At 43.0% G+C, this 23,974-nt stretch overlaps 1 protein-coding gene across 2 annotated transcripts in view; it reads left to right on the forward strand.

Moving 5' to 3' along the window:
* Nucleotides 1-149: 149 nt before the first annotated feature.
* Nucleotides 150-23,974, forward strand: part of nfat5a (nuclear factor of activated T cells 5a) — a 32,160-nt gene continuing 8,335 nt past the window's right edge. The window contains exons 1-11 of one of the 2 annotated variants that reach the window (XM_086109000.1): nt 150-470; nt 13,827-13,955; nt 16,345-16,975; nt 17,858-18,041; nt 19,556-19,746; nt 19,841-20,013; nt 20,119-20,253; nt 20,328-20,380; nt 20,472-20,604; nt 21,519-21,700; nt 21,782-23,882. In XM_086109000.1, coding sequence (XP_085965126.1) covers nt 398-470; nt 13,827-13,955; nt 16,345-16,975; nt 17,858-18,041; nt 19,556-19,746; nt 19,841-20,013; nt 20,119-20,253; nt 20,328-20,380; nt 20,472-20,604; nt 21,519-21,700; nt 21,782-23,882 — 3,985 coding nt within the window. In that variant the 5' untranslated portion in view covers nt 150-397. Of the gene's footprint in view, nt 471-13,826; nt 13,956-15,721; nt 15,785-16,344; nt 16,976-17,857; nt 18,042-19,555; nt 19,747-19,840; nt 20,014-20,118; nt 20,254-20,327; nt 20,381-20,471; nt 20,605-21,518; nt 21,701-21,781; nt 23,883-23,974 lie in introns of those variants that run through there. The other variant, XM_086109001.1, reaches the window with a different exon arrangement.

The raw sequence follows: 23,974 nt of genomic DNA on the forward strand, positions 1-23,974 counted from the left end.
ACCCATAAACCAACTACAACTAGCATAAATCGTAGTAACGTTTAAAAAAGGGTTTACTCTTTGTTGGGAATTTGTCGTCTCCAATGAGCATGCGCAGCCAAGTGGGCGGGGCCTGGACGTGGGCCGACCTCCACTGTTGAGAATGTGTGTTTGTGTGTGCGTCTCTATCCTCAACAGACACGAGATCACAACGTGATGAAATGTGATACTTAACGGGGTTGTGTGTGTGTTTTTATTCAAACTTTCTTTGAATATTTTGTCCAATATATTCGTACTGTTTCGATGCCGTATTCCGACTCATTCCGCCCACGGGGACGCACAATTGATTGGCCGAGGAAAAACGACTTGGTTTCTGCCGAAGAGTGTTCGCTTCCCCTCCCCTCGATGAAGTGCTGCGATGCCCTCTGATTTTGTCTCCCTCCTCAGCTCGGACCTCGACCTCAATTCCCCCAAATCTCTCTACTCTAAAGGTGAGTCTTGGCTGAATAAACGTGGCGCTAACGAGTTTTGGCCCAGGTTTTAATAAGGGGATAATGCCCCCCTGTCGTTAGCTCGTTCCCGTTAATCTGCTAGCTAGCTGAGGTTAGCTTTTCTCGCCGTTAGCCATTTAGCCGAGCTAGCCGATTTAGTTAGCCGCCAATTGGCTCGTTCGCTCACGGCTACCTGCGTGCATGAGCTTCCTCGGGTCACATGCGCGGAGGAACCGGATATGCTCCGTGGGCTTTGTCTCATTCTAACACCTTGTGGTTCCGATAACGACGTCCCAGGTCGTTTATCTACCTGAAACAGAGTTCTCGTGGGCTCCGCTCCAGATTAAATTTGTAGTGAGTAAACAGACGCCGTAGCTATTGGCGCCCATACTGATCACTAGCGTGACGCTAACCCCGCATTCTCTGAGGAGAAGTCGCACTCTTGTGTGCAGTGAACCTCCGTTTATCGCGGGGGGGGGGGGGGGGGGGGGATACATTCCAGACCCACCCACCAGCGATGGTACTAATCCGTGATATAGAGAGAGTCAATACAACTTTTTTTCTTCCCGTTTCCCTCCTGCACGGCCTCATTTAAACAGTAAAACTTATTAGAACACACTTTAAAACATTCCTTTGCATCACTTATCACTCCCAGTTGAACCTGCTCAGTAAAACAAAGAAACGAGCTACAGAAAATTAGCAACAATGTGCAGCATGTGGTGCTGGTACTGGCTACAAGTGACTATGTTTACATGCAGTCAATATTTGGATTCAGGTCAAAATCGCGATTTCTGAAAATTTCAGAATAACCAGTTTATATGTGCGAGAATAGGTAAAGTTACTCCCACATTTGAATAACCTGATTTAAATGGTGTTGCACTGACATCTTGATCCAAACAGACGGTATTTCTGCCTGTTACTTTCTATTATCAATAAAATGCATGATATTTCTTGTCACTCACCTCCCTCCTCCAAAAGTATGTTTTTGATTCATTTCTCTGAGCTTTACCATGATTGTTTACCTCTGCTTGTATATTTCCGGCGAGTTGCATTCTAAGCGTACAAATTTATACAAATATGCCTGTCTATATAATCTGTCATTCTGGCATGAAAGTAATGTGAAAAGGCCACCCAAAATGTATTGAAATTAAATTGGTCCTGGTGAGGATGACAAGCCAAAACTACTTCCTGTACTACAAAGACCAAGATTCTTTGTGGTTAGCGCAAGAGCATGCTCAGAACACAAACCACTGTCTCGTTTGAAGGATGTAACCAGATTTCATTTACATGACACAGTATTCGGTTAGAATAGCGCTAACCCGGTCGGGTGTTTATTCAGGTTTTTTAAAGAGGTGGATTTTTTCCCCCCATTCTTGCTTGACATTAAACTTCAGCTGTTCAACAGTCCGGGGTCTCCGTTGTCGTATTTTACGCTTCATAATGTGCCACACATTTTCAATGTGAGACAGGTTTGGACTGCAGGCATATAATGCGCCACACATTTTCAATGGGAGACAGGTCTGGACTGCAGGCAGGCTAATCTAGTACCCACACACCCTATTACTACAGATCCTTGCTGTTGTAACACATGCAGAATTGGTTTGGCATTGACTTGCTGAAATAAGCAGCGGCATCCATGTATAAGACATTGCTTGGGTGGCAGCATGTTTCTCCAAAACCTGCATGTACCTTTCAACATTAATGGTATCTTCATAGATGTGTAAGTTACCTATGCGTTTTGGTACTGACAAAGCCCCATTCCATCACAGATGCCGGCTTTTGAATTTTGTGTCCACAACAGTCCATATGGTTCTTTTCTTCTTTGGACACAACGTCCACAATTTCCAAAAGCTATTGGAAATGGATTTGTCAGACCACAGAACAATTCCAGAGTAGCCGGCGGCCTTTCTGGGTGTTGCTTTTCAATGGGAGACAGGTCTGGACTGCAGGCAGGCTAATCTAGTACCCACACACCCTATTACTACAGATCCTTGCTGTTGTAACACATGCAGAATTGGTTTGGCATTGACTTGCTGAAATAAGCAGCGGCATCCATGTATAAGACATTGCTTGGGTGGCAGCATGTTTCTCCAAAACCTGCATGTACCTTTCAACATTAATGGTATCTTCATAGATGTGTAAGTTACCTATGCGTTTTGGTACTGACAAAGCCCCATTCCATCACAGATGCCGGCTTTTGAATTTTGTGTCCACAACAGTCCATATGGTTCTTTTCTTCTTTGGACACAACGTCCACAATTTCCAAAAGCTATTGGAAATGGATTTGTCAGACCACAGAACAATTCCAGAGTAGCCGGCGGCCTTTCTGGGTGTTGCTTTTGCTTTGCACACTTTTAGTTTTAATTTACACTTACAGATGTCGTGCCAAGCTGCATTTACACACATTGCTGTTTTGAAGTGTTCCTGAGCCTTTATGGTGATATCCTGCACGCATGGATCTCTGGTTTTGATGCAGAGATCAAACGTCATGGGCATTCAATGTTGGTTTTTGTCCTTGCTGCTTACATGCAGTGAGGTCTCCAGATTCTCTGAACCATTCGATGATATTATGGATTATGAAATCCTCAAATTCCTTGCAATTGTGGGTTGGGGAACATTGTCTTAAACTGTTGAACTATTTTCCTACGCAGTTGTTCACAAAGAGGTGAACCTCAGCCCATCCTTGCTTGTGTATGACTTGAGCACGTCAGGGAAGCTCCTTTTATACCCAGTCACTGACCTACCTTTTGCCAGTTAGCCTGGAGTTTTCCAAACTGGAGTTTGATGAGCGTTCCTCAGCTTTCTCAGTCTTTTTTGCTGCTTTATTAAAGCATAAGTTAATGATTATTTGCTAAACACAATAAAGTTTATCAATGTGAACATTACATATCTTGCGTTTGCAGTATTCAATTAAATATAGTTTGAGTTTGAACACGATTTCCAAATGATTGTATTCTGTTTTCATGTTTAATACATCGTTCCAACTTCATGGAAATTGGGTTTGTACAACATTCCTAGGAAATCATAATGCCTTATCACAGCTGAATTATTTTAGGGTTCTACCTGGTGCCTGCAAGCACCATATTGGAGACTTCTGTGTTACAGTAAATCTATGCTGAATTAGATTTTGGCACCTGGCGACCAAAAACATAATAAAGGAAAAAACAACGTGCCGAATAGTGCGTTGAGTTCCTACAATGTGCAAGGACCCTGAATGCACCACGTTGCTTGTGCAACAAGCGTGTGATGTGTGTATGAGATTCTGCTGTCCCTGAGTGAGCGTGCCTTAAACTGTTTATTGACACAGCAGGTGGCGTTTACTGTAAAACACAACAAAAATAAATACGCATAGGCTTATGACGGTAACAAATTTAGCTTGAGCATAAATTGTCCCAGAAATGTTTGTGATAAACGATAATATTACGGCTTTCCTACCATTTTTCAACTAATATAATGATAATAGTCCAATAATGTAATGACACCCATTTGAAGATACTTTTATTTCTTGAGAATCATTAAAATTTGAATTATATAATGAAAAAAGACATTGCAAATATCAGAAATAAACCCCAATAATCAAAACCACCAAAAACAATCAACACACAATAAAATGGACGATCAGTCTCTGTAAACAAAAAAAAAGGCACAGGCTAATTCTGCTCATTCAGCCTCCAGCCTGCTAAAGCTGACATTGATTTCTGCAAGGATGTCAGCAGTGTGCTTTTCTGCAACATTAGTTTGTTTCCAAAACGGCCTCGTGGTAAGGGACTGTCGGGACGGCGTTGATGGCCCCCCGTCTGTTTGGTTGACGTTTTGTTGTCAAACTGGGAAAACTGCAGTGGGTGGTTGTGTCTCGGGTAAAGTTGCATGCTTGAGGTGTTGCCGCGTTAAATATGAACTCTCTTCATACATCTAATACATACAAAAAAAAATCTAAATTCTGTGGCTCACCGTGGTCATTTGGCTTACATCCAAAGTAATGCCACATGTCAACTGTTGCTGTCGGCTGAGATACCAACTCAAATTGTATTTCTTCCAAATCTCTGTATCTACTACACATAGCCCGTCATGCTGCAATTGGATGCGCCTGGTGCCCCTGAAGCTTCAACAGCCTCTGAAAAATCTACTCTTCTTTATTTCTCTTTTGTTATTTTTTTTTCTTTGCACAGCAGCCAGGGCAATGTGTACCCTCCTTGACAATCATGGCATGTTGTTTGTGGTTCAATGAGAAAAGAATCCAGGACATTATTATTAATGGTCTTAATAAATTCATTGTACAGCATAAATGTTGCAGTTTTGGGCTGCACTACTGGAAGCACTGGCATCTACCACTGGTGAAAGGGGAAATGAAATAGTGACCGTAGTAATATAGAATATGGTAGGGCCAAATAAAAAAAGAGTGTGTGTTTCCGGTAACATGAAATTTCAGCATAGGGTCGGTAGGTCGGACAAAGTTTTTTTTTTTTAATCTTTTTTTTTGCCCCATCAAAAATTTAAACAAAATAACCATAAAACAAGAAGACATTGAACCTGCTGCTACGCGGCCGGCGCCGCCACCACCTATTTAGTTTTCTCCCCGCTCCGGACGCGGGGGGGGGGCGCGCCGCCGCCTCCGCCGACGTCCTCCTCCGCCCTCTGTGTTTACTCGGCCCGTGGTGTTCATCAAACAGTTCGCTGATTTTTTTCGATACATCAATGGATGCTATTTTCTTAACATTACAGTGCGAGCATGCAACTGTAACACAGAAAACGCGGTTTAAACTGTCGTCGCAGATCGCGGCCGCCGCCATGTTTCAATGTTGTTGACAGACGACAGGGCAAACGACGCACGCGCTCAACTTGAATATCGCGAGAGTTTGCACCAATGTAAACCCTCTACACAAAAATGTAGAGGGTTGTTTGAAAAAAAAATGCCGACCGTAAAGTTTTTTTTTCGACGTAGAAATTCTCGGTCGGTCGGCTTACCGGAAACACACTACTTTTTTTTCTACGCCTAGTGTTATTGTCTTGCCAGCTTGTCGGACCTCTATCGGAATCTTCCACCACACTTTAACTACTCCTCCACTAACATAGCACCTTAGGAGGAGCAGGGTGTTTGGACATAAAAAGCACAATACCCAGATCGGCGCATTTTTCAGCTAATTGTTTTGTTGCATTCTACAAAAAAAAAATTGGAGTGGGTGAGATTGTGAATCAGTGAGTGTTCACTGTTATTTGGAGTTCTGTGGAGAGTGAGATAGCAGAGCTCTATGTTTTTTTTTCGGCGAGGCTTAACTCAAATCTGAGGTATCCAAGTCACGTGCCCTGACTTCACAATGGTGCTGCCACTCCGCACGACTGGCTGGCATCACCTTGACACCCAAAAGAGGCGTTGCCATGTCGGCAACCCAAATGCCGCCATTAATTCTAGCCAAGCACCTTAAATGTCCTGGACAAGAGTCCTGACAGCAGCTGTGTTTAATTTCAGAGGGAGTGCTTTATTAACTTGGATTGAAGCCGTGCAGAATACGCTCTCAAAGCTGCACTGGTCATCTCTGGGCTTTGTGCTGGATTCAGTAGCTCTTCATAGGTTGTACGTGAGGCGTGTAACCTTTTAGACATACCTTGCAAATAACCCAAAACTCTCCCATCTCAGAGATGCAGTCACTACTAATCATCGCTCATGCCGCAGCCACCTCTCAGTTTCTGCTAATTCACGTCGAAACGGCACATTTCATTTAAAGGCGGAAGCAGATAGCACTGGTGCACTGCAAGCTTTATTCTGCTACTAATTCTACCCAATGGTCGTGCACATTTTGATTGCATGTCACTGAAGAAATGTCTGCAATCATAGCCTTTGCCTTATTTGTCTGAGCCACTGTTGCCGTTTCAGTTTGATTGCACTGTGAAGGGTACTTGTGAGCTGGCAGTAAACAATTGCTCTGTGACCCTGAAGCTGCTCACTCAAGTCTGTCTTTATGACACATGATTGTTGATCTTTTTTTTTTTTCTCTTGATTTTGCATGAATTTGGTATGTGTGTGGATCAGAGATTGAGTTAATACAATGCCTACTAATGAGAAAAGAATCCAGGACATTATTATTAATGGTCTTAATAAATTCATTGGACAGCATAAATGTTGCAGTTTTGGGCTGCACTTGTGGAAGCACTGGCATCTACCACTGGTGAAAGGGGAAATGAAATAGTGACTGTAATAATATAGAATGTGGTAGGGCCAAATAAAAAAGATAGTGTGTTTCCGGTAACATGAAATTTCAGCATAGGGTCGGTAGGTCGGATAAAGTTGTCTTTTTTTCCCCCCATCAAAAATTTAAACAACCATAAGACAAGAACACAGTTGAGAGAAGGATCATCTAGTCAAGCTGAATTGTGTTTATGCCGTACACATCTTGCTACAGTATTTAACCCTGGAGAACCCAAGAACCCTTTTCTTCTTTGGAAAATGATGAATTATACATTAGATGATCCTCTCCTCTTTCATCTATAACTGCTTCAGACAACAAAGTGTATGCAGAATAGTGGTGAAGATTGCACGACTGTTTGTGTCCTACGTGTTGTGTTGTGTTATTTTTGTTATTTTGCCTTCAAAATGGCGCAGCGAGAGTGGCTGCCTTTCCAGCAGCTCCTATATTTTGTTGTTCTACTTCTTCCCTTCATAACTTTGCTGCTGTGAATTGGGAATTTCTCCATTGTGAGACTAATAAAGGGTTTCTTATCTTATCTTAAATGACTGCTATATGTTCACTGAACACCAACATATGTTTTTTTCAAATATTCAATGCTTTGATCCTATTTTGGATTAGGGCCAAATTTGACCCTTTGGAATTTTACGGGTAGCATTTGAGTAGCAGAATTTATAGGGGTCAAATTTCACCCCGTGGGTTCTCCAGGGTTAAGATATTGTAGTCATATTTGTCAAAACAAGTTGTATGCCACCCCTGTAACTCAGATCTAAGGAAGGTTAGACACACACAGTTCTACAAAGCATCCACACTGCTGGAAAATAAGAAGAAGCGTGGCTAGATTTGACTTTATAATTGGGGTTGCCAACCCTTGTCATTTTTATTGTGGTGAATGATTGATTTTGAACACGACGACTCTGTTGCTCTTCTGTTTGAGTCCAGCACAAGCTTCATGATTGTCTCTCATGAAGGTTCATGTCACAATCGCAGATTGTGTGACTCAGCCCGATTGGGTATTGACCCCACATATGAGGATTTGCCAGGATAAATATTGAACAGGTTTAATATTAGCAAAAGCTCCCATCACCAAAGGATAATCGTTCAAGATAATCTTCATGAGTCATCCGAAAATTGGGCCTTTGCTGACTTTGATGTTAAGGATAGAAAAATGCTCAAATTAAGGCCAATTGTCAGTATGCTAAATAAATAAATAGTTTTTTTTGGGGCGGGGGGCAATGTCTTTTGAAATCTCAGGTGTTGAATTTAAATGAATAATTTAACTACATTTTGTACCACAGTTCTGACAGTTTATTCATTCTACTGCCTATGATAAACAAACAATCATTTCATTGTACTCATTGAAAGTCCAAAAAAGCCACACTATTTTATTTTTAAAAAATGCTAAAGCGGCGCTGTCGGGCACACATAAAGCCTCGTTTACACATGCAATACGCAACATCCTGTAAACTAGTACCTACGGTCACACTGCCTATCTTGTTTACGCAGAACCTGTAAATGGAGGCAGAGTGCCAGGCTGTCTGCCGTATGAATTTTATATAGGTTTCTGGCATTTCATAACGGGGGTATGGCAACATCAGTAGCGACTCTGCCCCTCCTATTTACACAGTAACAGATACGGCAGAGGTTCAATTGCCGCCGCTGCCTAGTTGCTTATGTCTTGAGCTGTTAACACATAGCAAAGTGGCACAACTCCAGTGTCACATTAAAGTATACCAACTACGCCGGCCATTTATGATTGACCGGTCCAGTGAACCTTGCCTACCTGTAATAGGTGAACATCTGCAACATCATATATATATATATATATATATATATATATATATATATATATATATATATATATATATCGAACAATGCTCTCAAGTTGGACCACTTTGTAGATCAGGTAGCTGAGCATTAACATAGCACTTTACGACTTAGACCAAGACTGTGATCAAGGGGGTGCTCTCCTCAGTGAAAACAAAGCAAACAACTCTGTGTGCTCTCCTCAGAGAAACCTCAGCCAAATGAATGGAGCCAATGACTAAATTCACACGTGTGTGTGCGTGTGAGTGTGGATCAAAAGAACACATTTTTGATGGAAAAGCAGCCACATGCTGTGCAAAACGGTAAGATTCGTACTTTGTTAATAATGAAGCCACAGATCAACATTCGTACTCCGCTGCCGTTCTCCTTAGCATTTTGAAAGACGGAAAGCTTGGAAAAGGGACCTGAGGTATGCTGCACGAGAAGCCAATTACCTGTAGGTCACCCTTCTAGTCCCGGGTTGAATTTTATTTTAAATTTGAACACGCACCCCTAATTGCATTGCACAGCTCACATTTCTATTTTTAGCTGCAAATGTGTGCGAAACACTCACGCAGTAGAGCGCTGTTAACGGGCGGAAAGACCAAGGGGGCTTTAACACAACAGAAATAAAACACCTCTTGGTGTTGATCCTGATTTTCCATTGTCCACCGTCTGGCCGTCAACATGCCAATGCTCATGCATCATTGGCACTTCTACCGGTTTTTAGACTAACACTCCAGTTCTTCGTTTGGGTTATTTACTTTAAAACTTCTTGAACTCCTCTGATTTTGTGAACTTCTCAAAGAGCTCATTTTAACCAGTATCTTAATATCAAACATATGAACTCAAAAGTTTTGTCAAAAGGTCTTTTTTTCTTTTTCTTTTTTTTAGAACCTCAAGAAAATGCATTGATGCAAACTTAAAGCATGCTACTGAGCACCAATTGATGGGCCTAACCCGGGGTTCGGCATCCTGCGGCTCTTTAGCGCCGCCCGAGTGGCTCCCTGGATCTTTTTATAAATATTTGAAAATGGAAAAAGATGGGGGAGGTAAAATATATTTTTTGTTTGAATATGGTTCCTGTAGGAGGACAAACATTCTTAACATTCTCCGATGCTGTAAAAATGTGTCGAATAAGTATTACACATCAACATTTCAGTCAATGAAGATTTGCGTCATAGCCTGCGACACACATTTCTATTAGCAGGGTGGGATGCCAGGCTGTTGTAAGAAGAAACGGTGTTTCATGTCCAATTCACAGAGGGAACTGGCAAAGAATGGCAATCTGAAAAACCGAGAGAAGCATTTTAAAACGGTACACGTCAGCTACGAAAGTTAACACGCTGCAAAAGAGCATCCCGTGCCTCGTTCATCTCAGTGGCTGTTATGGCTGTTGCTCATTATGGCATGTGTGTGTAAGTGTGTGCGTGTGCGGTCCCGGGTCGATCGCGGGAGGCTAGTTGATCGAAAAATAGAGCTTTGGTCAAAAAAGTTTGGGCCCCCTGCTCTACAGGATGCCTGCAGAGGGAAAAAAAACATTTCATCAGGAAGGCTCATTGTGTATTTGTCGCCAACTTAGTGATTTTGATAGTATGCTAATATAGCTAATATGATACATACAGTGTGTGTTGCCTTCTTTCTAAGACTTTTAATTTGTTGCGGCTCCAGGCACATTTGTTTTTCGTATTTTTTGGTCCAGTATGGCTCGTTCAACATTTTGGGTTGCCTACCCCTGGGTTACCCCCTGGCCTAACCTAATGTTGTTTTCTGATAGAAAGAAAACAATTCATATCACAAGCCGAAAAACTGCTTTTGAGGGGCACACAAGGAAATGCGACTCTAATCCACACAGTCTATGTAACCCAATGCTGTGTGTGTGTATTTATATGTGTCTATAAGCCAAATATTAGCTTGGTTATTTGAGTGTTGACCCACCGTTTTCTTTCCAGCTCAATGTTTGCATTAGACATGCGTACCCTCGACCCTCATTTTTCCTTGGATGCGAATGTGGCTCGTGACTAGTATAGGGTGTACAACAAACTGCTTTTGGAAATACAGAAAACTCATTAAGCATTATTATAACTATGATTTCTTAGGGGTTTTTTTTCCTGCACGGGTGCCTGCGATTCTCATTAGTCACCCAAAACGCATACAAAGAAATGTAATACACACTTGCCAGCCATGTTTTCAAAACATGCCATCTCACATTTCATTGACTCATCCGTTTCTGCCGGTATCGACCACCAGCCACTCTCTCGAGATAGAGCGTTCAGTTGAAGTTGCCACCGCCACGTTTTCGTTTTGCCCAAGCAAGGCCACTCTAATATATATTTGAGAAACAAAAAACTAGATGGAAGGGGTTGAAGCCACACACGTCATCCTGTTAGCTTATCACTATATCCTTGTACAGAAAAGATGCGAGTAGTCCAAAAAGGCAGATCAGTGGGGTTTGAGAGGAATCAGTTCATCTTTGTCTTGTGTCCATCACAAGTGCATCGTTATCTGTTCAAGAGTATAATTAAAGCTGCAGCGTTTTAGTGCAGGGATGCATTCTGTTGCTACATATTTCTTATGTGCACCAAAAACATTGCCCCTGTGAATAGCCATTCAGCTGGCACCCCCCTCCCACCACCCCTCCAACCACAAAGCCAGCTGCAAAGAATATAAATGGACCAGTGACCTTGTCGCGTGACAAAACCTTTTAGGCATGTGTAATATCAGCTGCGCGTGCCTCTAACGTGAGCTAATTTAATTTGTCTAAAATGCAGTCTAATGTTAGTCCATCCACCTTGAGTCTGCTTATTCGTACCCACCTTGAACTGAACTTGTACAGATATCTTCTGACAGCTACAAAAACAAATCGAGAAGCAATACCAAAACATGACTGCAACTTTATCAGCAGATGGGAAATGTGAAATTTAAACAATTCCAAAGTTGCTGGGGGATCTGTCTGGCTTTCCAATGATGTGGTGTAGACATGATACATTTTTATTTTAAAAATCAACACATTTCCACCAACATTGAATGGAAAATTTTACATTATCGATTTATTTAAGGCTGGTCACTCGTGGGAAGGTTTACCACTATTCTGTGCTTTTTCATTTTGTGGATAATGGCTCTTAGTGGTCCGCTGGAGTCCTGAAGCTTTAGGAATGACTTTGTAACCCTTTCCAGATGGATCGATGCCAATTAGCTTACTTCTTACCGGTGATTCTGTGTTTACGTCTGTTATCTTTGTCTGATCTCTACATTTGTTTGATGATTTTAAACATTCACATGTGGATAAACGATGCCCAAAAAATGTAATTATAGAAGGGGGCAAATACTTTTTCAGGGAAGTGTACTTGGCCATTTATTTTTTTAAATAATTCGCATTTAGTAGGGTTTTTAGCAACACTCTTCTCTGTGTAGTGTTCAATTTAGAACACGTTTAAAGAGACCTTAAAGATGCTGATTCGGTCTCAACTAGAAGAGATGGTGTCCTCTATGGAAAGTTGAGTGACCTCTATGGCAATCTCTGCTACGTCAAACTGCTCCGGGCCACATAAATAAAAGGAAGTTTCTTGGCTAATGCTCCGAAGCATTCTAAAGTGCCATGGGCTCCAGTCGAACCGGTGCAATGACATAAATTAATCCAGCGTTGACACATCATATCACATGTCCACACTGGTTTCCTCGCTGGGCTGATAATATAGGTCAGGTGTCATGGCCCATATTTGGCAAAAGTGAATTAATTGCGGGTGTTCTAATTTAATCATGTAAAGCTAATTTGTATTGCGTATATTGCATATACATTGCATTCTAAACTCACATCCACAGACCTCCAATCCTGTCCACAAGGCTCTGTTAAGAAATATATTTGTCACATACTGAACCCTGTAAAACCTTTTTTTTGGACCATTCAATGTTATTGTGAAAAGCAGTTTCCACTAGTACCATGAAGTTTGACGTTGTTTTTTTTTTTAATACCTCTGTAATTTAAGAGCACCGTTGTTGTTGCATTTTAAAAATGTTGGCATTTGAAGCATGATATGTCCAGTGCCATTTTGTTGAGACACTGCAATTTCCTGTTGGTAATAACTTCAATCCCTCTGGACAAAAGCTCGCAGTGCTTCAGCAACTCTATTCGTAAAGCAGATTATATCGAGATGAACAATAGACAGTTGATGGGTCCTTTTTTTTTGTTTGTTTGTTCTGTGTTTTTTGTTTCTTTTGTCCGGTGTAAGATGCTCATGTGAGAGGCATTACCTTTGCTGTGTCCATCTGTCAATGGTGTTGCTGATGTCACTGCGGATCATGTGTCTTGTCACTTTCAACATTATGCCGGTGTTCAGTGATTGGCGGGTATTAAATGACTATTCCACATACCTGGCGGCGCTGATGCACAGCTGAAATAGCCATGCTCGGGTGTTGATAACACCACATTCTCCTAGCAACCAGACTACCTAATCGCCTATGTAGGCCATTGAGCAGGGTTTATTCCAGGGGCGCCGTGCTCCTTGGTAATGAGTTTCTGGGAATCACGTTGCTGTCAAGTATCCAGGAATGCTTCTGTGGGTTTCAACTCGCTAAACCCCTCCACTGGTGTATAATTGTATTAATCCTGGGGTGCCATTTGTTGTTTCAGTTTCGCCAATGGAATTTGTAGACGTAGGAAATGTTTTGCTCTTGATATCCGGGTCTTCTTTCATCCTATTCCAGTATTTCTTTTTGAAGAGCAAACTGAGAGAGTGTGACTTGAGTGACGTACAATACCATCATATTGTAGGGAGAAAATGGGTGACTGGTCTATAGCTGTCTGAAAACAAATAAATCCATGACAGTATAAAAATATCTCCTCCACTAAATTGACCCCAAATCTTCATTTTAAACATTTGAACAACTACGATTCCAGCTTCGAATTGTTGAGGCTTTTCCAGTGTGACTATGACAGTGTGCCTCCCAATATTAGTCTACCGGTCAGAGGCTCTTGTGTGTGAATGGGCAAGAACCCCCGCATAAGACTGGGTGCTATGGTTTTTCCATTTGTTTGGATAACACTTTTCTACAGTTGCTCCTGTAGAAAAGTGCTATAAATTCAGCATCTGGCCAACTTTGATATAGCTATGGACGACGTGCTATTGGAACCCACTGACTTATGCAAACGGGGACAAACATTTTCTCTTTTCAATTTAAAGTTTCCTTTATTGGCCAAGTTTCCAAATGCGTTTTTTCCACCAGATTTTATCAAACACTGTCATTTATAGTTATTGCACTGTAACACTTAAGCTCACAGTTCTTGCGATCTCTATTACAGTGAGTGAGTCACTGTTGCATATTTTTTCCTATTTAAAACATGCTGTATCCGCCTCATCTATTATTTCAGAGTCTGTATATGACCTCCTCCCCAAAGAGCTCCAGCTGCAGCAGTCATCCACCCAGACCGACCCAACCACCATGAGCCAGAAGAGCGGAGGAGAGGCGGGGCCTCCTCCGTCTGCAGCCTTGGCTTCAGGTGAGCCACCGAATCGGCCGACAAATGCCATGGTCTGCGATCAGGTTCCCCTTGCTCAATTGTTCTCCAATAATCGTGGGAGAGCAGGAGGAAATTTGCCCTTAAATGGCGACTAGGGGCAACTTGACCCTTTCACCCGTTCCCAAGACAAATGAATCCGTCACCATATGATGCATTTCAAGATTCTCTTCATAGCTGTTCAACTGATTACTGCTCTGATTTCATACCTGTTGCAGTCATAGTAGCAGCGGCATGGCTCACCGTTAGTGTTTGTGTGAGGATGCCACGTTCATCCATATTGCAACCGCGTGTTGCATGCTGCTCTTAACTATCCGACTTTTAAAAATGGATTCATACCAAGACTAAGTGACATTAATCATGCTAATGTTTTTTTTTTAATCTATATATAGTCTGCCACTCCCGCATTGAACTCAGCAGCCGGCACTGCCAGTAGGCTGAATGATAATATAAGTAAATTGAAGAGGTGGAGGGGTCTGTATTAATGACATTTAACATTTCCATCGAGCTTGCTCATAGGATAAAGCAAACTTGTATGTCAAGGTACCAAAGTACATTAAAAAAAGTAGTTTTGATAAGTAGAGGCATCCAGGGGTCTCCAGTCTTGCTTGTGGCTGTTCTGTCTGTCCTCCCTGTCCTACCTTCTCAGCCATGACATTTTTCATCTAAGAGCCTGTCCTGGTTTTTGGTGAAGCCATTCTTTGGTCAATCCCAACGTGGGTCTCAGGTCATTTCCATGTCGAAAGGCCCCGTAATTACATTTTTATTAAGGCCTACAGTACATCCCATGCATCATTTCAGCTCTTTTAAACTCAAGTGAAATGATGTGCCTATTCAAGCTGCTGTTCACTGACAGGATCCCTAACAGACTTTGTCATTTCACTCACCTTTTTTCTGCACGTCTCCCTGTGATGCTTGTGCTTGATGATTTTTGTCACTCTGCTTTTTTGGGGCATTTGAAAATAAACATTTGGGTCATCCAATCTTACATTGCAGTGAAACATCAATGCAGCATCATCTGCCGGCGCAGATCAGGACACTGGCTGTTGCCTCAAATAACCCATTTATTCCGACATCACCCTTATGAGAGGCTGTAATGTGTAATAATGTAGTTTGTGCCAATGTGCTATTCTTTCAGTTACCAACACACATTTACACATCTTTCTGAAGGTGTCAATATAGCGAGTGGTAGTGTTTCGACGTTTTAGAAAAAGGAAAAAGTACTTAAGAAACAAGAATCAATGTGTGGTTCTCACTTCTATAGTAAATACTCAGAAAGTTGGAAATTTCAAGTAATTAAAGTTATAAATATTGGGCTTGAGAGAAGCTGCCATTAGTCCACAAAAAAAAGAAAGGATCTACATATCCTAATAAAACAGTGAAGCTGCTTTTTCATTGGACTGGACAAATTCATGTGGTCTGACCTGGGATCGTGGTTAAGGAGAGACACCATCATTATAAGTGGGAATGATTTTAGCCTGGAATACTAATACAAACTGGTCAACAGTGTTATTATTGAGACAGCTGCACTGTTAATGAATCTTTTTTTCTATCCTGACCCTAAACAGTGCTGATCGGAAGCATGAGATGCTGTAAAGTCCCTCTGAGGATCAGGAGCCAAATGAATGCTTCAAAACATCACAAAGCAGTGCTCCCTCCACAATTTGAAGATATCCAATTTACTGATTGACAGAGTCTTGAATGATCAGCTCTCTTGTTGCTCATTGGCTGTCTCGTTTTTATTGCAGGAAGTTCCCTCTGAGGCAGGGAGTGTCTGCATATAAAATGGTCTGCAGTTCACTGCTCCATAGGTCAGAGGCTTGTTTATTCTGTCTCTATGGCTACGCTCAGTCCCAACAAAATCTTCCAATTGGCATGCGCAAAATACTTTTGACTACTGAATGCACATTGCACAAAGTGTAAGATAACCCTGGCAAATTTAATTTGACTCCACATTACCAGCTTGCAAATTGGGCTTATGGATGAAAGTTCTGACCAGATTTTGTTAAGTTTCTTTCTGGCAATGTGTATGTACGAATTTGTAGTTTGCTTTTGTTTTTGTAAACGAAGCATGTCAGTTTTGTCATATTGATTTATGGGAGAAAGGGTTTTGTAGGAATCAAAACATTGTGGGACCTATCGTACCCTTCTCAACTTTAACTTCAGAATTTGTGATCAATGCTTGACAGCTCTCGCATGCACAGTGAGGGCATAGGACCCATAACATTCTAGAAATTACAGTTGGGAAGAGGGGAAAATCAATTCAAACCTTGCACAAATTCAGCTGCTTGAGTGGGACTGCTTGAGTGGGACTGCTAGCCTGCTCCGTGCCGATCTTCCTTTCTGACTTATTTGTCTCATGCTGCTGCAGATGCCACATCTTCCACCTCCAACCCTACTGCCTCTTCCTCCTTGGCCATGGGAGCCCCAAGCTCCGTTGGCACGTCCTCCTCCAACCATCTCAAGGCCCCCCAGCATCTCCACTCGGCTGGAGGGGATGGAGCTGTCGCGTCGGAAGTGCAAGTCATGGAGGCAGGAGCTGCGTCTGCTCCCAACAGGGCCAACAGCGGAGCAGGTGCTGCAGCAGGAGATCCTGGGTCAGGGGTCTTGTCAGGGCTTGGAGTTCAGCAGCCTCAAAACACCCCATCGAAGCGGAGGCCGGTTTTGAGCATATCCCCGCCACCTGAGGATCTGTTTGATGACAGTCAGATGTCCTGCTTAGAGGAGCCCCCCGTAGCCAGCGCGCTGGGTCCAGACTCCGAGCATAGCAGTAGCATGTGGGCTGATGACTCCGTTTCCAACTTCAGCTTGGTCAGCGCCTTCTCTTACAACGACAACACGGAAGTGCCGCGCAAGTCCAGAAAACGAACCCCTCGCCAGCGGCCGGGCCCCAAGCCTGCTCACCCAGAGGACAGTATGGATGTGTTTGACGCTGACAGTGCCAAGGCGCCTCACTTTGTCCTGTCACAGCTTGGGCCGGACAAAACTAGCCCCATGACCAGGTGTGTATCACAGTCCTTCTAATTGAATCCACAAAATGTTTTACCATTGCTCTTGGTTGTACAGTGTCCTTGAGTGTTATGAAAGGCGCTTGCAAATGTGATGTATTATTATTATTATTATTAAAAGCCACCTGTATTACAGGGGTACCTTGACCAAGCTCATAACGCAGTTGAGTAATTTCCCAGCTCATTGATAACTGCTAACCAGCAGGCTGCCGAGTGTGTTCCCCATTTAAAGCAGGGAAAAGGTAGGAGGGGCTTCAGACTCCAAATGGCTTCGCCATTGTATATATTGGCTGAAGTGCACTGCATTTCTAGAGAGCAATTAGATGTGTCTGCTACATCGCAGCCCAAATTCTCCAAGTATCAGGCTTGCCTAATAAGGGGTGTGGGTTAATCGGCGTTGCTGCGTGAAATGGTCTTCAAGTTAACTCATTATTTATGTGCTAATTTATATAAAAACATAAGAGATAAATTTGATCAATTTCATGACTATGTATTGGAGTATAACGGGCCTATTAACATCAGGAGCTTGAATTGGGTGGCCTACAGCAGGTCCTTGCAAGTGTTCTCATTTAGTATTGTATGTTTTTGACTCTTTGCGCTGTTCAATAAACGTCTGAAAGTGCATTTGCAACTGTGGCTTTCTTTGCCCACATGTGAGGGCATTATCGTCCCTTAATTATGCCTTTTTTTTGTTTGTTTGTTTGATTTTTTTGTGCCACTCGAGCTGCAGCATATTTGCTGCAGCTTGCTTGTAAACCTGCAATCTTGCAAGCAAATGAAATACCAAACTTAAAAAACACCTAAATTATGGCTCCTGCAATACAAGGTATCACTGTACTTATGACTGAGGCACTTACATTATTCATTTCATTTCAGCTCTCTTGAGTCTGGGACTGCAGTGAAGGGTGGCTCGCTATCTACTCAGTTCCCTCAGAAAAGCAACGGGAAGGAGCTAAAGATGTTGGTGCAGCCTGAGACACAGCACAGAGCCCGATATCTGACTGAAGGCAGCCGAGGTTCTGTCAAAGACCGTACACAACAGGGATTCCCCACCATCAAGGTTGGACAAGAGAGGCTACTCACTGCTTATTGGCAATGGGATGATAGACACATTACTCATTAGACTAAGACCAAGTCCAAGAGCAATGTTCTTTGCTGAGCTTTGTGACGAATATACCCAATTTAAAAAGTAATTTGCATCCTCGCAGTAATAATTCCAAACAGGCAGGTGGCTCAACTCAACATGGAGTTGTGCTGTGTAGCCTACAGAAAGACCATTAGATAAACATAGGTCTGTCTGGTTGTGTGGAAAAGAACTAAGTTAACTCCTGGGTGTCGCAGTGGATATGTTCCAGACCCTGTGAAAAACTGTGATTGGGGGACCATAGAATGTTTTAGAGAGAGAGAGAGAAATATGTGTAAAATATGTAGAATAGTGCATTTTGCTGATCAAATAATTCATTCTCGTTTTTAATTTTATGATTATAATTGAATTATAATTTCTGACGTTTTAGCACAGTGAAACTCAGTAAAAAAAAACTGCCTTTTTTAATGCACGAGTATGCCTTCGTGCCTGTTGTCATGCTCTTGCTGTGAAGAATTGGACGATTGTATCACATCACTCTTTGAGGAAATAAAGATTCTTACACAGTTTTCCAAATAAGAGGCAAATTTGCTTACTTCAACATGTTTATCGTTCCCAATCGGAGATGGGAGTAAGTCACAAATGTGCATGTCGCAAGTAAGTCTCAAGTCAAAACCTGCAAGTCCTAAATTACTGTGGAAAAAAAAATCAAGTGGAGTCGCCACCAAATTTCAAGCAATTCAAGTTATTACTTCCTTCAAGCAAGTTAAGTCATAACTCTTGCTCTGTCACATCAACATATTTAGGATATTATCTCAAAAAAACAAATGAACATTTCCATCCCTAGAATTAAACAATTTAAGTGTATAAAATAAATATATTTGTGCTGATTTTTTTTTTTTAATAAATGTACCAGTACTCTGATGTTTGATTTTCCTCTTCCCCCAACTGTAGCGGAATATAGTTAAAACATTTTTTGTATCTGGAATATGTATTGATGGTACATATAGTCATTATTCCCCAAGTCCGAACAAAGCATATGATGTTGATTCATGAAAATGTTGACTGACATATAATGTAAAATGCCTTAGATGGACTAACAGAAATTAGAATTGACGTAACAATAATTATCAACCTTCAAAAAACTTCTACTTTAATACACAGAGCAGCAAAACACGGTGCTATATTGCATTGAGGTGGCATCCTCTCTTTGCTGTTAAATACGATGGCACAATGTGGACTTATAATGAAGCCGCGCAACTCAAAATAGTGTTTTTTCTGTAAACCCTGAAAAAAATGATCGCTTCAAATTCTGCGATATCGCGGGTGTGAGGAGTGAACTGCGATATACAATGGTGTTCACTGTACCTGAAAGGACAAATTGTCAATTGTGACCTTTGATGCTCTGCCAAGGCTCACCCCTGAGAACATAGTTATTATGAATCAGGTTGATCTTCTTTGTTAATAATATCATTGCTTTTTCTTCCCAGTTGGAGGGTGTGAGTGAGCCAGTAGTGCTGCAAGTTTTTGTAGCGAATGACGCAGGCAGAGTGAAGCCTCACGGGTTCTACCAGGCATGCAGAGTGACTGGTCGCAACACCACTGCATGTACGGAAGTGGACATCGAGGGCACCACTGTTATCGAGATCCAACTGGAACCCAGCAGTGACATGACACTTGCGTATGAGTCTTTTTGAGGGGGGGGGGGGGGGATTTTGAGGGATTTCTGTTAAAATCACAAGATGTATTTATTCCACCGTATTGTATTTGTACAGGGTGGACTGCGTAGGAATTTTGAAACTTCGCAACGCAGACGTAGAGGCACGTATTGGAGTGGCAGGATCCAAAAAGAAAAGCACCCGGGCTCGACTGGCCTTTCGAGTCAACATCACCCAGACAGACGGATCCATCCTCACCCTACAAGTCACCTCATCACCCATTCTCTGTAGTGAGTAGGAAAGGATCAAACCAAAACAAACAAACCCTTTTAGTTGTTCCCTGTGCTAAATATAAGGCCATAAAATGATCATTTTAATCTGATACCGTTTTCCAGCCCAGCCAGCGGGAGTACCAGAGATTTTGAAGAAGAGTCTCCACAGCTGCTCAGTAAGAGGAGGAGAGGAAGTTTTCATAATCGGAAAAAACTTCCTCAAGGGAACCAAAGTTGTATTTCAGGAGAATATTGCAGGTATCTATTGTCACTATTCGTATTTTTCTATATGAACCTTGGAAAGAGGTAAATACTACTTTTCATGTTTGTAGATGATAATTCCTGGCAAGCTGAGGCGAATATTGACATGGACCTTTTTCATCAGGTTAATGAAAAAGAATGGCCTGCTGCATGGATCATATGGAATAAATTTTAATACAACTGTTAACTGCTTTTCTGATCTCCATTTTCCATAGAATCATTTGATTGTGACAGTTCCTCCGTTCCACAACCAATCAATAACTTCCCCAGTTTCCGTGGGAATTTTTGTGATGACCAATGCTGGTAAATCACACGAAGCCCAGCCTTTCACCTATTCTCCAGACTCAGGTAATCAGAATGAAGTGCCTTGTTGACGTAATTTTTACTGAACTGCCAACCACTGGGATTAATTAATTGGTTTCCATGACTATAACACAACTTTCATACAGTCATGCATACATACACAATTCCAATGAAGTTGGAACGTTGAGCGAAATAAAAATAAAAACGGCGTGATTTGAAAATCATGTTCAATTCAGGCGGCCCGGTAGTCCAGTGGTTAGCACGTCGACTTCACAGTGCAGAGGTACCGGGTTCAATTCCAGCTCCGGCCTCCCTGTGTGGAGTTTGCATGTTCTCCCCGGGCCTGCGTGGGTTTTCTCCGGGTACTCCGGTTTCCTCCCACGTTCCAAAAACATGCATGGCAGGCTGATTGAGCACGCTAAATTGTCCCTAGGTGTGAGTGTGAGTGCGCATGGTTGTTCGTCTTTGTGTGCCCTGCGATTGGCTGGCAACCGGTTCAGGGTGTCCCCTGTCTACTGCCCGAAGACGGCTGGGATAGGCTCCAGCACCCCCCGCGACCCTAGTGAGGATTAAGCGGTTCGGAAAATGAATGAATGAATTTGTAGTTCATTGAATACTCTCCAAAGACAAGATATCATTGTTGCCATAAAATTCAAAGTTAATAAAGCTTTGCTAAAAACAATTACCTTCTTCAGTTTGAACATTAAACATCTTCTCTTTGTAGTTTATTCAATTACATATTGGTTGAATATGATTTAGACATTGTGTTCTGTTTTTATGGATGTTTAACACGATGTCCCAACTTCATTGGAATTCAATTTGTATGATCCATCAGTGCTACATTTAAATTCTTGTTTGGGTTTACGAACTTCATCATCAACATTGGGAAGAATATATATTAGGATATATTTTTTGCCCCGAATCATCATACTGTCATTTTCTCCTGCACTTATCCTCAGCCGATAATGCCGATGTTAAAGCAGTAAAAACTGAGAAACCTTCCTTCAAGACATGTACATTTGACAGTCAGATCCAATCTGTGTCTTCTGACCAAACTGACTGCTCTGGTCAACCTGTGAAAAGGGAAGAGGACACACCAATGGAAGTGTCAAGCAATTCACACCCCACAAATGTGTTCAAGGTGAGATTTGATAAACAGTTCAAAGCAGAAGCCATCAATCACAGTGTTTACTGATCCCTGTTTTTTCCATTCACACCACAGCAATCCCCTGCCCCAATTGTTTCAGTGCAGCAGACACTTGAGCTCAGCTCCAGCCCTCATTCAGGTGGGGAGTCCTTTCAGAGCTCAATGCCCCTACAACCTGAGGATGTGGAACTTCCCCAGGCACCCTCTGTCTTTCCTAGCCTCGAGTCTCTTAACTCAATTCAAAAGCAAGACATTGCCCCAACGGCGTCCTTTCCAATGTCAGGAGATCCAACAATCCCCCCGGTAACCCCAGAAGTCCCCCAGCAGTTCCTTAGAGACCCCCAGGAAAGCCTGCCGCCTGAAAGTTCTAACAACGGTGCAGTCATGGTTGTAGCCATGTCCCAAATAGCAGCACCCTCTCCACCCCAGCCAGAGCAGTCACAGGTTCCCTTATTTGCCCAAGAAGGCGTAGCCCAGTTGGAGAGGGCAGTAAGGGAGCTCCAGGCTGGAGCTAATCCCACACTCCAGCAGGTTATAGAGGCAGCTGTAGCCCAGCAGCAGCAGCAGCTAAATTCTGTGCTTTACAGCCCCACTTCCTCTGCAGACACTCTTCAACAGCATGTCCAGGAGAACATGAACAGCCTTAGGTTGGGAGCCGCAGATAATTCGCTGTCGCCACAGCAACAGCTGCAGATTCAGCAACAGCAAATGCAACAGCAACAGCAGCAACAGCAGCAGCAGCAGCAAATACAACATTTTCAACAACAGCAAATACTAAGTAACCTTCAACAGCAACATCACCATCTCCAGCAGCAACAACAGCAAGTCCTTGGAAACATGCAGATTCAACAACAACTTCTTCTACAGCCACAAGACCAACAGCAACTACAGCAGCAACAAATTCTGGAGAACATCCAACAACAGCAGTTGCAACAGAATCAGCAACAAGTCATAAACAACATCCAGCTTCAGGATCAACAACAAAATCAAATTCTAAGCAATTTGCAACAGCATCAGCTACAACAACAACAAAGCCAAACATTGAGCAACCTGCAGCAGCAACAGTTGCAGGAACAGCAAGTTTTAGAGAACCTGCAGCAGCAACTACAGGCCGAGTTGCTCCAGCCACAAATCCATTCCAATCCCCAAGTACAGCAGCCGGTCGCCCTCCTTCAACAACCTGGTGAGATGCTGACCATCCAAACCAGTTTCCCAACACAGCCCCCATCTCATACATCGCCCCCACAGCAGCTTTTCCAGTCCCCCAGGCCTATTGGAGAGACCCAGGGTACCCAACAGCAGGTTCAAGCGGCCCTGCTCCAGAATGCCCTGACAGTCTTGACGAGCGGCAGCCTCAACACGGAGCAACAGTCCACCGGGTCGGCCCTGTATCTTTCACCGAACTCTCAGTCCCAACAGCAGCAGCAGTTGGCATTCATCTCCACCATGGAGACATCCACCAGCCAGCCCCAGCCCGTTCCCATGTTTCATAACCAGCCTCCAGCTCAGCTTTCGCAAATGCAGCAGCAAAGCACCCCCATGGAACAACAGCAATCGCCGCAGCAAAATCAACAACAGTCACCACAACTCTCCATTGGCCAACAAGGCTCTTTGTTCCAAAGCATACCCAACCATTCGCAAACTAACCCTCTCCCCCAGAATCAGCTCTCCCAGCCACAGCAGACAGGTCTGCTCCTCTGCACTGCAGAACTAAATCCCCAGACTATCCTTTTCAGCACGCAGACCCAAGGATCAGCCCCGATGGGCAGTATCTCAGTTGGACTTTCACAACCAGAAACAGCCGAGCCAATGTCCTTCCAGGATCAGAGCTCCTTGGGTAACAACTCGACATCCACTCAGAACCAACAGCGCAGCATTTTCCAGGAGCAGCAGCCCATGCAAGTGGGCACAAGCTCTTCTAGCGTCTCTAACAGTCGATCGGTGGAGCTCTTCCTGCCCCAGGCCTCCCTGTCCAGCCTACAGAGTACTCTTAGTTCGCAGGAGCTAAACAACCAGACTGCAGCCCCCGGTACAACCATCTTTGTGGTCCAGGGCGCTGTAGGCGTGGTGGACAGCCCTGGCCAACAGCCCCCGGAACAGCTTTTCCAGACAACTGTGGGTGAAAATGTGGCCCAAGGTGGACCAGCCAACTTGTTTGTGTTTGGCATCCAGAATGGTAAGTTGGTTTCACTTGTCTATCTAGCCATCTGTTTTCCACACCTCTTAATCCTCTTCAGGGTCACAGGAGAGGCAACAAGAACATTTCCC

The sequence above is a fragment of the Hippocampus guttulatus genome, chromosome 4, assembly GCF_054856545.1.
Source record: "Hippocampus guttulatus isolate MCC_2025c chromosome 4, RoL_Hgut_1.0, whole genome shotgun sequence".
In the NCBI taxonomy this organism is placed as follows: Eukaryota; Metazoa; Chordata; class Actinopteri; order Syngnathiformes; family Syngnathidae; genus Hippocampus; species Hippocampus guttulatus.